Source organism: Guyanagaster necrorhizus (genome assembly GCF_019112545.1).
Source record: "Guyanagaster necrorhizus MCA 3950 unplaced genomic scaffold BT62scaffold_25, whole genome shotgun sequence".
In the NCBI taxonomy this organism is placed as follows: Eukaryota; Fungi; Basidiomycota; class Agaricomycetes; order Agaricales; family Physalacriaceae; genus Guyanagaster; species Guyanagaster necrorhizus.
The window spans coordinates 219181-234589 of record NW_025064904.1 but is presented as its reverse complement, the minus strand read 5'-3'; the positions used below and the strand labels follow the sequence as shown (position 1 = coordinate 234589).

At 48.7% G+C, this 15409-nt stretch overlaps 9 protein-coding genes across 9 annotated transcripts; 3 read left to right on the top strand and 6 right to left on the bottom strand.

The window, feature by feature from the left end:
• Nucleotides 1–27: 27 nt before the first annotated feature.
• BT62DRAFT_1078771 (uncharacterized protein) lies at nt 28–1498 on the bottom strand. Its single transcript, XM_043179420.1, has 2 exons — nt 729–1498; nt 28–680 (listed from the first exon to the last, which is right to left on the bottom strand). Exons 1-2 carry the CDS (start codon nt 1188–1190, stop codon nt 75–77), a joined length of 1068 nt encoding a protein of 355 aa, XP_043036538.1. The 5' UTR covers nt 1191–1498; the 3' UTR covers nt 28–74.
• Nucleotides 1279–2182, top strand: BT62DRAFT_935357 (uncharacterized protein). The gene is made up of 3 exons (XM_043186921.1): nt 1279–1532; nt 1585–1701; nt 1754–2182. Exons 1-3 carry the CDS (start codon nt 1303–1305, stop codon nt 1947–1949), a joined length of 543 nt encoding a protein of 180 aa, XP_043036537.1. The 5' UTR covers nt 1279–1302; the 3' UTR covers nt 1950–2182.
• On the bottom strand, nt 2108–3728 carry BT62DRAFT_346469 (uncharacterized protein). Its single transcript, XM_043180585.1, has one exon. It carries the CDS (start codon nt 3535–3537, stop codon nt 2266–2268), a length of 1272 nt encoding a protein of 423 aa, XP_043036536.1. The 5' UTR covers nt 3538–3728; the 3' UTR covers nt 2108–2265.
• Nucleotides 3729–3851: 123 nt separating this feature from the next.
• On the bottom strand, nt 3852–5087 carry BT62DRAFT_904400 (CRAL/TRIO domain-containing protein; the record flags this gene model as incomplete). The annotated part of the gene is made up of 6 exons (XM_043183562.1): nt 3852–4333; nt 4385–4508; nt 4630–4639; nt 4694–4734; nt 4789–4918; nt 4975–5087. The coding sequence occupies 6 exons, from the start codon at nt 5085–5087 to the stop codon at nt 3852–3854; spliced, it is 900 nt and encodes a 299-aa protein (XP_043036535.1).
• Nucleotides 5088–5411: 324 nt separating this feature from the next.
• BT62DRAFT_935356 (uncharacterized protein) lies at nt 5412–7144 on the bottom strand. The gene is made up of 4 exons (XM_043186920.1): nt 7003–7144; nt 6646–6954; nt 6492–6592; nt 5412–6447 (listed from the first exon to the last, which is right to left on the bottom strand). The coding sequence occupies exons 1-4, from the start codon at nt 7076–7078 to the stop codon at nt 5626–5628; spliced, it is 1308 nt and encodes a 435-aa protein (XP_043036534.1). The 5' UTR covers nt 7079–7144; the 3' UTR covers nt 5412–5625.
• Nucleotides 7145–7750: 606 nt separating this feature from the next.
• Nucleotides 7751–9240, bottom strand: BT62DRAFT_935355 (uncharacterized protein). Its single transcript, XM_043186919.1, has 4 exons — nt 9190–9240; nt 8377–9140; nt 8090–8324; nt 7751–8037 (listed from the first exon to the last, which is right to left on the bottom strand). Exons 2-4 carry the CDS (start codon nt 9136–9138, stop codon nt 7892–7894), a joined length of 1143 nt encoding a protein of 380 aa, XP_043036533.1. The 5' UTR covers nt 9139–9140; nt 9190–9240; the 3' UTR covers nt 7751–7891.
• Nucleotides 9241–9679: 439 nt separating this feature from the next.
• BT62DRAFT_935353 (uncharacterized protein) lies at nt 9680–10797 on the top strand. Its single transcript, XM_043186918.1, has one exon. It carries the CDS (start codon nt 9865–9867, stop codon nt 10513–10515), a length of 651 nt encoding a protein of 216 aa, XP_043036532.1. The 5' UTR covers nt 9680–9864; the 3' UTR covers nt 10516–10797.
• Nucleotides 10742–12456, bottom strand: BT62DRAFT_935352 (C-3 sterol dehydrogenase). Its single transcript, XM_043186917.1, has 4 exons — nt 12186–12456; nt 11810–12135; nt 10940–11759; nt 10742–10893 (listed from the first exon to the last, which is right to left on the bottom strand). Exons 1-4 carry the CDS (start codon nt 12372–12374, stop codon nt 10846–10848), a joined length of 1383 nt encoding a protein of 460 aa, XP_043036531.1. The 5' UTR covers nt 12375–12456; the 3' UTR covers nt 10742–10845.
• Nucleotides 12457–13822: 1366 nt separating this feature from the next.
• Nucleotides 13823–15363, top strand: BT62DRAFT_346040 (uncharacterized protein). The gene has a single exon (XM_043180584.1). It carries the CDS (start codon nt 13919–13921, stop codon nt 15047–15049), a length of 1131 nt encoding a protein of 376 aa, XP_043036530.1. The 5' UTR covers nt 13823–13918; the 3' UTR covers nt 15050–15363.
• The last annotated feature ends 46 nt before the right edge of the window (nt 15364–15409 follow it).

The window sequence follows — 15409 nt, the reverse complement described above, 5'->3', positions numbered from 1 at the left end:
GGACATGCTATCTCTACGCCAAGACGTCTGAAAAACATTCATCTCATTTTGTGGGCTATTTGTATTCCAATCGGCTAGTTTCCTGAGGTAATGTCGTTAGTTTTACTAAAACCCAAGTCTTCTCTAGCTTGAATGACCATTTGCATGAGCTTCTTCTCTCCATCCTCTTCATTGTCAAGCATTTTCAGAACAGATTCGTCGCCGCCACCACATTGTTCCCTAACACGATCCATTATCATCTTTACACCACGCCAATGGGTACCCATCTCAGCTCGTTCAGCGACTATCTTTCCGTTAAATACGGCCTTCAATCTGGACCTTGCTGTGATCTCATTCATCTGCACGTTCAACACGATCTGTTTGCCAAAGTGACGCAAAGCCTCTTCGCGTATCCTGCACTGTCTCTCGGCAGGACTTTCGTTACTGGATGAATTTGGTTGGCTTTGCGCCCATGCGACAAACTCCCAGTACATCTTTCTGTCCTGTTTTATTTTACCACCTTCCGCGTCCCTCTTGCCAAACATGCGGGGGGTGAAGAAGCGCGACTTTGCAACCCATTCGAACAAGGCTCGTTTTGTAGTAAACCCTTGTTCATATCGCTTCATATCACACCCGATAAAGTCAGCAATAACGTCAAAGTCGGTTGACAGCATGATGCCTGGATTCGGGGGATTTGGGTACTACGTACAGGGATTAAACAAGCCCTTGTACGACGAGAGAAAACATACTTTCAGCCCGTGTACGCCGAGATGTAATCCGGAATGCCGTGCGACCAGACCGAGGATCATGCCCATATCACCGTACGAATGAAAGAATCTCACACGCGCAAACTCTTCAGGAGACCCACAGACATGGACGTCAACTTGGTACCACCCTTCATGCATCTGGGCATTAAATTCATCTTCCGGGATCGCGATAGCATAATTCGACGTTCGTGGTCCTGGCATTGGCAGAACATGTGCAGCGCCAAGCAGCCCTTTGACAGTGTCATGCGACGGTAAGAGGGCTTCTGGTGAATATACCAGAAAATCTATATCCCCGTGGTCTTGTTTCTCTGGCGCCTCGATGGGGGTGCAGACTTGGGTATAGACGATGCCAAGTGCGGCAGTATGGCGCGCTTTAAGAGCTGCGTAAAGGTCTCGGGAGAGACGAGGAAAAGGGCCGATGAAGGTAAATGCACCACCGCCCATGGTGGTGGATAAGAACGAAGAAGTACCCACGAAGAATCAACGCGTCGCGGTCCTAACTCGAAAATAAACTAAATAGACCCTAACCCTAACTGCTTCCTTGACCCGAACCATCATGTCCAAATATGCCCCGCATCATCGCTCAACCAACAACCCTAGTGCGACCTCGTCTACTATATGCCAAAAGTGCCTAGGGAGAGGACATTTCACATATCAGTGCAAGAACTCCCGCCCGTACGTATCGCGACCGTCAAGGACACAGCAATTGGAGAATCCCCGTGTGCTGGCCAAGTTGAAGGCAGAGGGAAAGCCCTCAGTGGAGGTGCCGGAAGAGTTTAAAAACCCGTAGGTGGCCAACCCTTCTCTTGCGCTGTGGAAGCTGACCGGCTGTCAGCAGGAAAGGCACTGCCAATAAGATCTTAGCTACCAAAGAGAAGGAGAGGAAGGAGAAGGAGAATGCTGCTGCTGCTGCTGCTGCTGCTGCTGCTGCTGGGAGCTCAAAACGGAAGAAGAGGCGAGTAATTTTTGCGTCAGAGAGTCCAGCACTCGCTCATATCGTGTAGCAGGGCAAGATCAAGCTCTTCTTCAGATTCAACTTCAGATTTAGATTCGGATTCGGACTCGTCGTCTGGCTCTGACAGTGATTCGGAGTCGGCTTCCTCGGAATCGTCTAGCCGATTCCGAGGTCGCGAACGAAAGCGACGACGAAGCAGAAGTCGTTCATCCTCCTCCTCGTCGGGATCAAGAGGAAGAAGATCATAGGGCACTTGTCGTATGTGCTTTAGCCGCTGGTTTTCAAGTTCGCGTTTCTCTGGTTGCAGGAGTGTCATATCTTTAACACGCTTCCTTTTGTTGTCCTTGCAATGCACTTGATACTGTGTATTGAAGAATCACCGCAAAGACTGATGGCCTATGTTAAATTTATCTAATGGGTACAATCTAAATGCGTGCGAGATACGGCGTCAGTATCTAAGTATCTTCAAAGGAATAAAAATTCGCTGCTAACAATACTGAGACTATCGAAAAAGAAAATCATGAAATGTCTATGTGAAATCTGTCCAAATCACCCCCAAGAGGATCAAGAAAATCGTGAAAGGAACGACGAAACGGAGAAAAATGGCCATGGCCATGCGACCCATTCTTCTCTTTCCCTCGATGAACCGTCAACAACAATTTCTAGATGGGACGGTGCCGTGTAAAATGATGCTAAAGATGACGATCGACTCGGCAGAGATTTCTTAAACGATCCTTTGCTGGCCAACGCAGTATCTCTGCGGCGTGGCAAGCACTCGGCGGGGTAACGCGTGTAATCGGAGAGTTGGTGGAGAGTATTCTCGAGCTCTTCCGTAGCGACGGTATACATATCGTGCGAACGATCGTTTGGTTGACTTTTCTTCTTAACCAAAGATAGCTTTGATCGGTTTCGGGGTTTCTTGCGCATGACCGACGGCACTGGACGCTTTTCTGGATTATCTGTGGTGACGGTGCGCTTTGAATGACGGGTAAAAAATAACCTAGAATGCTTTCTGAATTTTTTGATCTTGACTGTGAATCCCGACGGTGCTGAATGCTCGTTTGCACTATTTGTGGTAACGGTAGGCTCCTCTGGATCTGTAGTAAGGGTGGGCTCGTCTGGTTTATCCATAGGAATGGAGGACTCGTCTGGTTTATCCGTAGTATGGATGGGCTCGTTGGATTTGTCCGTAGGAGTAGACTGGTCGGGTTCATCCGCAGCAACGATGGGCTCGTCGGGTTTATCTATAGCACTGATGGCGGGCTTGGAGTGGGGGGTGAAAACTCCAAGTTTCTTGACATTGGATATGAATGGCGACGGTGCTGAACGCTCATCTGGACTATCCGTGATAACGGTGGCCTCGTATGTTTTTTCTGTGATAATGGTGGGCTTTGAGTGATAGGTGAAAAGCCACATTGTACGATCCCCGATTTTCTTCGCCTCGACGGATTTCGACGGTTCCGAACACTCGTCTGGACTATCCGTGGCAATGGTGTCCTGGTCTGGTTTATCTGTAGTAACGGTGTCCTCGTCTGGTTTATTCGTACTAACGATGGGCTCGTCTGGATTATCCGCGGTAATGGTGGGGTCGCCAGGTTTATCTGTAGTGACGGTGGCCTCATCTGATGTATCTGTGGTAATAGTGGGATTTGAGGGGCTGGTGAAAAATAACACTGGATAATCTCCGAGATTCATGGTGTTGAATATGGATGTCGACGATGCTGAGCCCTCGTCTAGATTATCCGTAGTAATGGCGCTCTCATCTGGACTGTCGGTAGGATTTGACTGGCTAGTAAAGAAAGATGGAGTGGTGAAGAAAAGCGGAGAAGTCATCATGCTTAGTTGAATTTTTAGGTGCGAACAACATGATTGCCTCCGGCTATATGCAACTTAAAACACCCGTTCACAATATTCGCGATCCCGTAAAGACACGAGACCTTTTCTTCCATTCTATCAGACATCGCAGTGAGAATGGGGAGTGAAAGACATCTCAGGATCAACTGATTCACAGTCGGTGGAGTTTCGTCTCTGGAGGAGACAGGCTGAGACTGAGAACATCATGATTTCAAAAAATTGCATATGATACAAAATTGCAATGTAGTAATAGCTATTGTAATAATAATACAAGTTAAGAATAGATGCCAAAACTTTTAAGATTCCAAAGATTTCTTACTGATGGGGGTACCAATGTCTGTCGAACTATCGTCATCGTCAGCCTGAGCCTTGGGACCCCAACCTTTCCGACCTTCTAACCAGGGACCAGCGCCACTTAGATGGCACCCCCCTGCCTCCTCACACCGACAATCGCCCCCCAATACGCTGGGTAGCGCGTCAGCGTCAATCAAATCTAAAAGGACCTCTCGGTAGTCACTTCCGAGGATGTCGACCTTTTCACAAGTCTCTTTCGATAACCACGGTTTTATCACGGACCAAATGAAGGTAAAAGATGATGGAGCGTTTATAATTGCGAGCTGACCCATCGTTTCGGGATAGTAATCTTGAGAAACTTGGAAAGAACTCCGAGCGAGAGACTTCATTTGCCAGAATTGACTTAATCCAAAGCCTTTGAGATCGACGATCACTAAGACTGTGCCTATGGGCATTCCGGCTGCCCTAGAGGCCGCAGGGATAACTAGAATCATTGTCAGTGCCTACAGTTAGATTGAGTGGATACGTTAGGCACCTTCTCGCGTCAAAGACTCGCAGTTGACGAGTACAGTCTGCCAGTGTTTTTCCGGCGTACATTGCTTATACAGTTTAGGTATATCAAGGTTTCCAAAGAAGTGGATGTTTATCGGACGACCTTTCTGCAGTGAGTTAGATGGGCGACAGGTGTGGCCAGAAATAGGAATGGACGTACCTTGTCTGTCTAAGTATAGCATTTACATGCGGGTGAGATTCGTTGACGAATATTAGGAGTGTACAAACCTTGTGAAACCTGGCGACGAAGCTCAATAAACGAAGGACGACTGCAATGCTTTCAGGAACTCACCATAAGGGCCAGCAATCAAACACGGCCCGGCGTTCGGGATACTGGATCCAATTATCAGCAACAGTGGGGGATTAAATACCAGACAGAAAACAGACATCGAACGGATCGATCGTCTCGTACAGTCCATCGATGCCCACGCCTTCTACCGAAGCCCTCCACTCCTGACAGTCGCGAAACATCTGTTTCGCATGTTTCAAGTTGAATTTTCTGGCCCGCAGAAATCTCCTATTGCACATGTGTCAGTCTCTTGCACCTGTTGGTTTTCGACACCGTGAACGTACAGAAGCGTCTCATCGTCCGTGCCAACCGAGTCTCCCTCATGCAGGATATCCTCATCGAACAACTGCTTCCGAAAGATAGAGAGAACCTCGTCTTCACGGCGGTGGGGAGCCATTGACGTGGGATTGGCAGCACAAGGAACGCAATTATTTAAATGAGACCCGGTTGACCAAGCTGACATGGGACTCCGACCTGGCCGCCACCGTGACAAGCAGAACTTGTTGATGATCGGGAGATGCGATGACGTAAAAGTTGTTTGCCGAACTGCCGATAATTATGACGCATCCAAGTTTGGATTCGAATCCCGGAGCATACGGAAATCGTCGTGAACCGACACTAAGCGCCGGTAAGGTACTTGTTACGGCCGTAACAGGCGTCGGCTAACCACCCTTGTTTTACCCGCTTACTTTGCGTAGCTGACTTAGAAGCCCTTCCGAGCGCGGAGATTAAGGCAACGTTCCGTGTAGTACCGCACCATTATACATCCAAGTAATAAAATAAGACACCGAGGCCAACAAAATTGGAATGTTCGGACACGAACAATAATACATTACAGCGCATTGCGTGTTTCTACAAGTGCAGAGATGGTATTCGGGAGCAGATAAAAGTGTGCGGATAAAATAAATAAGAGACAGAAAACAACCGCGTGCCTCTCAACGTATCTTCCATTTGTCAACAGCAGCTTGCACAAGCCGACCCATTTCTTCTCTCGCCTGCTTTTTAGCACTGGATGAGATGCCTTCAAGGGCATCAAGCGAACCAGGCGAAGCTTGCAGAGGATCAAACTCCAAAAGATGACCGTCTTTGGTCGAGATCGTAACTGAATAAGACCTCGTCGAGGTAGGGAGCTGAAGTGGTGGAGGATCTGAGTCCTTAGGGAACGGTGTCGGCTGTGAACGTGTGGGTGTGAACAAGTTATGTGAGGGACTTAGTTGAGATAATGGAAGAGTCGCGTCAGAGTTTGTCTGTGAAAGTGCCGTAGATGAAGGTTGGAAGGACGAAGGTCGCAAGCTGCTCTGTGAGCGCGCCCGAGAGTGTAATCTATTTGTATTGAATGAAGGATCCCGAGAAATAGTAATATTGCTCTTCGTCCGTTTAAGTGCGGGCTTGTTGGCGCCGGGTGCAGTCTCCTCTGCATTGCCATTTGCTCCTTTGACCCACCTCATGCCAAATTCGAAGGGATTGGCCAATGGTGAGCCATTGACACTGAGCATGCTTTCGTCTCTTCGAGGCAAGCGTAACACATTGCTATTTGGCGGTTTGCTACCTGGATAACCGGGCGTTTTTGGTGGTAAGACAGGGTTGAAAGTCGATAGTGAAGGGACCCGAGAGCGGGTGAGAGGATTGTTTGATTTAGGTTTACTCGGTGAAGGTAGCTTGGATTGGAAGGCGGCTCCGGGGCCAGCGTTGAAAGGGGGCCTCGATTTTTGAGGGCTGGGAGACTGCGGAACGCGAGGAAGTGGTCGAATCTGGGACTACTGCACATCAGATACCGAAAACCTTGCAAGTAGTGGCGCACCTTGCTAGACGTTTTTATTACTTCCGATAAAAGGCGCGTTCGTTGAGCCGTACCAGGATCAGTAGATGAACCAGGTTTTCGTTGTGGTGATTCCATGCGAGCTAAAGACCGATAGAAATAAGGAAATTATAGAGAAAGGTAAAACAGAACACACCATTCTTCAAGGCTCTTGGCTCAGACGGATCTGCGGTAGCTTCCTGGTCCTGACTCGTCAGCCACTTTCTCTTCCGCATATTCTTGTCAAGCTCTCCAAAAGTAGGATCGTTGCCTGCGCTAGCCAGCTTCTCTCGCTGTACTCCCCGCAAGGCAGCTTGCACATTTCCATTGTACTTTTCACCAAACTCGCGCATCGTTATCCCGCGAACCTGCTTCGGTATTCGGGAGACATGTCCTTCCTGGTGTATCTTGAAATTTTCAAGCCCACCCGAGAGCCAGGACCGGAGCTGACGGGTACGATGTTCAACTGCCACGGCGTCAGTCAGCTTGACATATCGTGTCTGCCACTACGCACCCTCGAGATTGAGATTTGCGATGAGTTGGGACTTTTCTTCATCACTGTATTTTCTGTTCATGCTGGGTAATTCCATCGCTGACATCGAAGCAACGTTGGAGCTCGTTGGGGGAATGGTTCATTGGCAATGGTAACGGTTGACTACAAGGAAGATCACGTGCCGCGCGTCGTTTGAGGGCCGGTCTCGGGATTCGTGCCGATTCCGCCGCCCATCTTGGACCCATTCGTACTACCACTTAAGACAAAAGACAAGACACTAGGCAATGAATAGGCGAGTAGTTCTTTGAACGTTTGGCGATGATCTGGCTTACATGCCATGGTAGAGGCCCCATCGTACTGGTGTGTTTCTTCCGTATTCTGCTGCAAAAGCTTGCTAAGTTGTGTAACAGACCATAGACGAAGCAGAGGTGGGTTCTGTTACCACACAAATGTCAAATGCTCAGACTTGGAATCTTAGTATCTTCTAGACCAACTGGTATATTTCTGTGTGTGATTGGATGATAAACTTACGATGTTGCACTAAGCCTCCTCCCTCCTGCGATGACGAAGAGTTTGTAGTTAAATTACGCCGGCGATTACAAAATCTTTTGGCCGACTTAAGGACAGGCGCTGAGGGCACCGGCGCGAATTGATCTACCGGTAAGTTTACGCCACTAACTAGAGAATATGTCAATCTCATTATTCGTAAATGCAGTCACTAATAATACAACATCTATTACCCTTACGATTATTATAAAAGCCCCGTATCCCTTGAAAGTATGGGTGTCATATCCGACGCGTCCAGGCGCGTTTCAACTTACGAAGGCTACACCGGCATGTTAGTTCCGAGTATCCATCAGCAAAGAGTCGAGACACACCAGTTTCTCACGTTCATCCGCTGGGGCTTGGATCATATGTCGTAGCCTCCACAATAGTGACCCGGGAAACAGCCTGGGGACGCTACCCAGTGAGCTGGTATCAAAATTTCACGCTGAAGCAGGTTGAAACGCTTCCATTCACTTACAACATACGGGATATCTGTCCACGGAATGATTCCTATAAATTAACCCAAAATCAGATACATTCAAACCACCGTTGAAACACCCACCTTCTCCGTTATGAGCCGTAAAGTCCTTCCGCTCCCACTTTCTGTAATCTTGCGGCCAGAAGTCATGCTTTTTGGAGGCGATGGTGATGATCTCTAATTTGGCACACCCGCTGAACAGTTTGACAACGACGGCGTTTGGGTCGTTCCGGGGGATCAAAAATCCCGGCACGGGTCGCATAGAAATCGTAAACACCTCTAAATTGGGCATCAGATGGACACAGTCCAAGTCGTCCGCCTGATATGCATTTTTCATTAGACAAATATGGGTAGGGTAAAATACTACATACCTGCACCCCTCTCAACTCCAAGTTCGTAACCTGAGTCAGATACTGTGCGATTGTGGACAGGTTTGGACGCGTAAAATAACCTCCAAACGTCATCGTATGGATATTTGCCAGAGAATCAGCAAGAAGGGCCATATCTGGGTCTGGATCATCGATGTCTGGTATCCAGTCTAGATTCGTGATCTTCCGCCCAGGAAGGAACGCCTGTATGAGACCATACCTCCCACGAAGGGAGGTGAGGAAGGGAACGATATCCGGAGGTGGAGGAATATGAGAGGGATCCCAGCAGCTCGCGAACGACTGGAGCGATTTCTGTGTCGATAGAAAATTGATGAGAAGGTGTTCGTCACAAGAACAGTCCCAGTCGAGTTCCTCTAGCTGGAACGTGCACCCTGTGAGGACCTGCGCAGCGGACGAGCCCCCCAGAGTTCGAAAACCGAGATACTTGAGCTCGACGAGTGCGAGGAAGGCAGTATGTAAGAGTGTCAGAAATTCCGACAACAATTCTGAATCGATAGTGAAGGTGATAAAGAGCTTGTAGCTCCGCACGAATTTAGCCACGCGTGGACACGAAATTACGCGGTTGAGAAAGAGTGTTTGGGTGGTGATGTCGGAGAAGTTATTGAACGATCGATATAGGATACGTTCTGCTTCGTAGTTAAATGCACGCGAAGTGAACATCAAGGAGAGAAGCGTCCTGCGATCTTCCTGGGTGTAGTACTCGACAATGCATCGGTACAGGTCAACTGAAAGGATTGGTGCCATGGCTTTCAGGACATGAATCACCAAGTCATCGGGAACGAAAAGTGTGCTCACCGAGAATTGGTATACGGTGGGGATTATACCAGCCACGACTACGAGTACCACTAGATTAAATGTAAAAGAAAATTGGAAAATATGTCAGCGGGAAAGCTGTAAAAGGACAGTTGCTACGGACCAACACTTGAAGCAGATTGGCGGGGTCGCATCCGAAACGAAAGTGCACGCGATACTCTCATGGCGGCCCGGCTCCGAATCTGGAAACATCCGAGACTCGCCAGTGACTCTTCCACCTTTTACAGGAACAGTTCAGTTCCCTTTCTCGCTTCGCGGCTATTGGAACGGAATCAAAAAAAAAATCGCGCCGTTGTTCGCACTTTTACTACTTCTCCAGGGCTGCTTTTGTCGTTTTACTCAGTAATATCATCATGAAACTGGAGGCTGTGAGCAATGGGAATCTTCTCGTAACGCATTTCATCGATAAGATTTGTCGGACTCAGCTCAGAAGGGGCAAGTCGAATTGATATCAAATCAGAAAACAAGAATCCTTTAAGACCTCTTATTGTACAATGGGTACCCGCGGCGTTTCTTGCAATCAAGGAACATTGGGATTCTAGGAAATTTTCCATTGTTCAAATTTCTGACAGGTTCTCTATAAAACTGTTCATCATACCAAAGAAACGCATATGCCCCATTTTAATTAACGCCGCCACGAACAGTATACTCTCCGTAATGAAACGCAATATTTCCCAGAGGGTCACAGAGAGCAGTAATGCCTCCATCTCGTACCGACTTGGCTCTGGCTCTTCGTCTTTTCTCAGGAGCAGGAGTCTTTCGCCTTCCTTGAGATCCATCTCTCCGACGACTGGATACAAGCCTACGTCTCCGTCGCTCTCACTTTCCCCTTTAGAGCTCTCGCGCCACCTTGAGCGCCTTTCCATTCTCCCGCCACCGCCCAGTGCGCAAGGCTTTCCTGAGCGCACCTTCTTTCATGTCTGCAGCCCCCCTCCCCCTGCTCTGTACACTAACCTGCTGCCCTCTGACTCGTTCAGAATGGACATCCCACGTATCACTCATGCCCGTCCCAGTTCATATGACAGCATGAACAATCTTATCCTGTCGCATCGCAGTTGTTTCGATGTTTTCCCTCCCATCATTCCATCTCTCGCTCTTTCCGAGCCTGAGCCACCTGTGGCTACGCACGAGTATCCACCTGTTATCCATATACCTGCAGCGGAGGAGGATCCTGACTTCGTGCACCAGTATGAGCTTGCTGCTGCATTGCTCAGTCGAGGGAATACGCATCGGAAATGCGCCAAGGCCAAGAGATCTCGAGAGAAGAAAGAATACATCAAAAGCAGCCTGTCGCACGAGCTCGAATAATCGTGGCGCAACATTTTTTTATTCATCTTATCAGACTCTCCAGCATCCATTATCATCGTTATCGGACGTTCCATCTTAGTTACCGCTTTGCTTATCGCCGCATTGTTTTCTCATCGCCTTGCTTTCATGTCCTTGTTTTACTCTATTCATCGCATTTATCTCAGCACTCACCTTATTGTTCTCCTAGAAGCTGTAGAATCAGCAGCTACATCTAATCCTTGTACTTGTAAACTTTGCTTATGTCGTAGACATAATTGTTATATTCCACGGTGTAGATGTAAGCAAAATAAGATAATGGTATCATAATGCAGTGCGTTATCCAAGTGACACCTAGTGTCCTCTCTTGATATTCCCGGCCATATATTCCGCCCGCCACCACTGCAAAAGTTCAGTCATTGGTCTAAAGCAAGGAAAAATGACGTACTGTCACCAGTCTCTTCACACCCTCCTCCAAACTCACTTTTGGCTCGTATCCCAGAACCCTCCTGGCCTTCTCAATATTATGCCATCTCGACGCACAGCTATACGTCACCCTGAACGGCGTCAGTGCAGCCGGTCTTCCAGTAACCCACCCAATCCACTCCAGCAGCGTCGCCACAGCCATCCCTACCGGCTTCGGCAGGACAAAGGGTGACCTCGGCTTCCGCTTATCCGGGAAAATAAGATCGAGCTCGTGCCATATAACGCGCATAAAGTCCCAAAAGTAACAGGGCTCGCCATTGGTGATGAAAAAGGCCTGACCAGCGACGGTGAGGGGGCTGTGGTTGGGGTAGAGGAGTTTGGAGCGGGCAACTGCAGAGTTACCAAGCGCGTCGAAGCGCGTTCGGACGACTGGACGGTAAGCAGAGGCGGACTGGGGGTCGTGGAAGGCTGTCAAGAGCTTTTCAGCGTTGGGAGCTGGTGATATGTAGGGGCCCAGTGGCCGGGCATCGCTGGTAGGTACCCGCCGCGTGCCTGTGGTCAAGTCAATGGATGGAAGAGGGTACTCCAAAATTTTCTTTTCGGCAGGGGTAAGTTCGGGAAGCCTTTCTAGACTGTAATGTTTCTTCTCGTCTTCAGGTAGTTCGTCAAAAGGTGGAGCGGGTGGAAGAAGGGACAGTTTGTCTGCGGCAAGGAGATGTGCATAAGCAACATTTTCAACGTATGTCCAATCAAAAATATTGGTATTGTCGCCGATCTGAAAGTGTGTTTGTCCCTTTTCGTAGACTGCATATAGGCCAGCCATGACTTGATGGTCCCCAGGGCTGGTCGTTTACATGAGAAAAACTGTCAAAAACATGGACTAGGCACGCACCCAAAAATTCCAGCAGGTCTCAAAGCAACAGTCAATAGTCCCCCTTTACCATTGGCTTCCAGGACAGCTGCTTCACCGTGGGCTTTGGAATCGTTATACGCATCCATAGGCTTTTCCGGTGGAGGTAACCGTTCGTCAATGTCGATGATATCCGACCCGTTGAACACTACCCCTGCCGAACTGGTGAAGACAAGTTTCTGAACGCCGGTTTCCTGGGCAGCAGCTATTACTGCTTTGGTGCCGTCGACGTTGACTTTCCAGTACAAAGAGGGGTCCTTGAGGCCGTGTGGAGGAGAGGCAACGTGAATTATACAAGTCGTACCACTCTACAAGGAATATTCGTGAGCACTAAGTAGCAGCAATTTATAGGACTTGCCTTTCGCAAAGCAACCGCAACTTGATCCTTTTCACTGATGTCCCCAGAATAAAAAGGCACGTCATGGTATCTCTGCACGATATCAAAAACAGAGACATTGTCGCCTCTCTCGAGGAGCTGGTTCACAATGTGCCGGCCTAAAAATCCACTACCCCCAATAATGAGGTAAACATCTTTTGAGGCTGCCATTATCTCGCGGAGGGTAGGGTAAAGGTTCAAGAGGACATCGGACGATACTCAATATTATTATCCGCGTTGGTGGGGTGACGCGTGACACGTGCACTGGCGAATATTTTGGCTATTTTACTGTCAAATTCACGCAAATCGGAATTTATAGAGATACACACAGGTTCCTAACTCGTTTCAGCATTCTAATACAACAGAGCATGATGGCATACAGAGACTCGATATCAGTAGCACAGCTCAAGTCAGAGCAAGATGGAAATTCTACAGGTGAGTGTGCCGAAGCAACCAAAAATCATCTCTTTGTAGCAGTAAACTCCTTCTGGCGATAGAATTTCCTCGGCACGAATCGCGTCATTTCTACTGACGGTGCCTTCAAAAGAGCAGTCATAGGCATTCGCACCGAGCTTGGTTTGATATATTCATCATGCAAAGCAGTCCAGAACGTCTCGTGAGAACTAGACGATTGTCTCAGAATGAATAAACAGAAAACAGCCCGAGAATGGCATACGGAAGGATCTTGATATAACTCTTGAAGGTTTCAACGGTGCAGCTAGGATGCGGCCGATATCTAGCAAGGTCAATGTGTCTAGGAGGCGATTGCGGTGGGCTGAATTGTTGCTTCCGAGTCTTTAGCAGAGACAGAGTGTCCGAGACCGTAGTAGCACGAAGAGGTTTTGACATTGGCTCCAGTTTCGGTTTCTTGGGAGGGCACAAGTCTATAGATGCAAAAGAGTCTTCGATATCCTCGTGAGGCCGTTTCATCAGGTTGGCCTGCCAACTTTCCACCTTGGACTTTGAAGATACGCGGGAGTGTTGAGGTCCATTCAGTTGGTCTTCAGCAAATCTCGAGGTGATTTTATGGGAATCAAAGAGGTCTGCAGGTCGTTCGTCAGAGCTTCCTGTGGGTGAAAATGAGAACAATCGACGTGCCATCGAGTACGTATTTGGATATAGGCATAGAAAAATTCTCTGAGATGGACTTGAGAATCCAGTTGGGATGCATGACCTATTCATGAATCAAGACAAAATTCCAGATCCTGCTAAGGAAACAAACTATGAATGATCTGGCAAGTAGTCTTTGAGAGTATAAGCGCATGCGAGCTGAACAGGACCGTAATGACACACTTCGCCAGCCACGGATCTTCTAGGCCATTACAGAAGAACAAGTCGGCTCGGTAAAAATCTTGGATTGAATGAGTGAGGGCACCCCCATTTTGTACTGTTCGTCTGTTAATGCTATCCAATATCGCATCGAGGCCCAGACAACTTACCCCAGGCCGATATAATTACCTTGGAAACAGAAGGACTAAAACATGCTATCGAATACGGTCAGTTCGGCACAGAAATGCGCATGATTCGCCTACCCATGCGTCCTTCAAATAAAGGGTACATTGTGGTATACTCAGACGTTGTGCTGCTGACTAATCATGACCCGGGCCGAACACCGCATTACCTATGCGGTAATATGTAAATCGACGTTTTTCTTCTGCATGTAATAACGCAGCAAAGTTACTCCTTCACCATCACCTCAAAAATTTCTGCCTCCAATGTCGTCTTCAGCACAGACATCGAGCACTGAGGTCACCACGACGACTTCGGCATCGAGCACGTCCTCTGTAACCACTTCCTCTTCCACGTCGCCGAGTTCGACAGAGAGCAGCAGCCGTAGCAGTAGTTCCACGAGCAGCAGTACCAGCAGCACCAGTAGCACCAACAGTCCCACACCCACGGGTACAACTTCGTCCGGCAGCGGCACCACCCCAGGGACTGACACGAGTTCATCTGATACCGCGACCGCGGGACACGCCTCTGCTACTCAGACTAGCAGTAATACCAGTTCAGGACAAAGTAGTGGGCAAAGCACCCAGCACCAAACGTCTGCTATCGCCACGACAATAGTCGTTACCCTGTCAAACGGAGAGCAGGTGACATCTACGTCCACTATAGCCGTAGCCTCTGCATCCTCGTCTTCATCCTCTTCATCGTCATCGTCATCATCAAATACAGGTGCCATAGTAGGTGGTACCGTAGGTGGTGTAGCCGGTCTCGCCCTCATCCTCGTTGTCGTCTGGTTCTTCTACAAACGTCACCAAAAGAAGCGTTTCGATGATCTCTTTGATGGAAACTTCGACCCCGACCGAGTGGCGCGGCCCCCGGACGTTGGTGTCAACGTGGATCAGGATGACGGTATGGGTGGGCGGCTTGGGGGGACGGACATCGGTGCTGGGGTGGTTTCGCCATTCCCTATGAGCGCGAGCACCGACAATAGCCATGGAAGCTCAGGACAGAGCTATGGGAACTATTACAATGCCTTGCCTGCATCCCCGCCACCGATGGCGCAGTATTCAGCGGAACCACACCCTACGCTGTATAATCCATATTCCACGCCAATACCACAGTCTTTGATACCCGGTGTTCAGCCCCAGTCCCAGCTGCAACCTCAACCACAGGTTCAGGCTCCTCCGTCAGCTCCGTCTTCGAGCGGCGTGGGTGGAATGTCGGCTAAAGAGCGTGAGGCGAGGCAACACATGGGCGTCGTTAATCCGGACGATCGTTACGCGAGCGGCTCAGGCGATGTCATCCAGCACCAGGATGCTGGTCCGAGTGAAATTCCGCCGGCATATGATAGCCTGTTACCGGGACCTTCTGTCACGGCTGCGTCGTCAAGTGGTCAGTAGTTGAAAGATGAGAGGAAGAGTTATGTTTGTGTGTTTCTTGATTCTCCCCACTAGATATACCATCCTAGTGTCAGTACTTATCCCTCTATGTATTCAGATGCTCTGGAAGTTGTTCTCTGTATTAATACCTTGTCTGACTGGGTCGAGTGTCAGTAACTTACGGCTATGAGTGTTCCCATAATGCGGTGTTTAGCATGTACAATTTGAATATCTATGTAAAATTCTCTTCTCGGAGCTCATTGTGCTCTGACCTTGACGAAGATGTGCACTGTCTGGAAAGATCAGCAAGAACCTCATGAGTTACCAGCTATCGTAATCCGGTAGTGGCGGTATAAGTAGTGATTAAAATGGTTCTCTCCT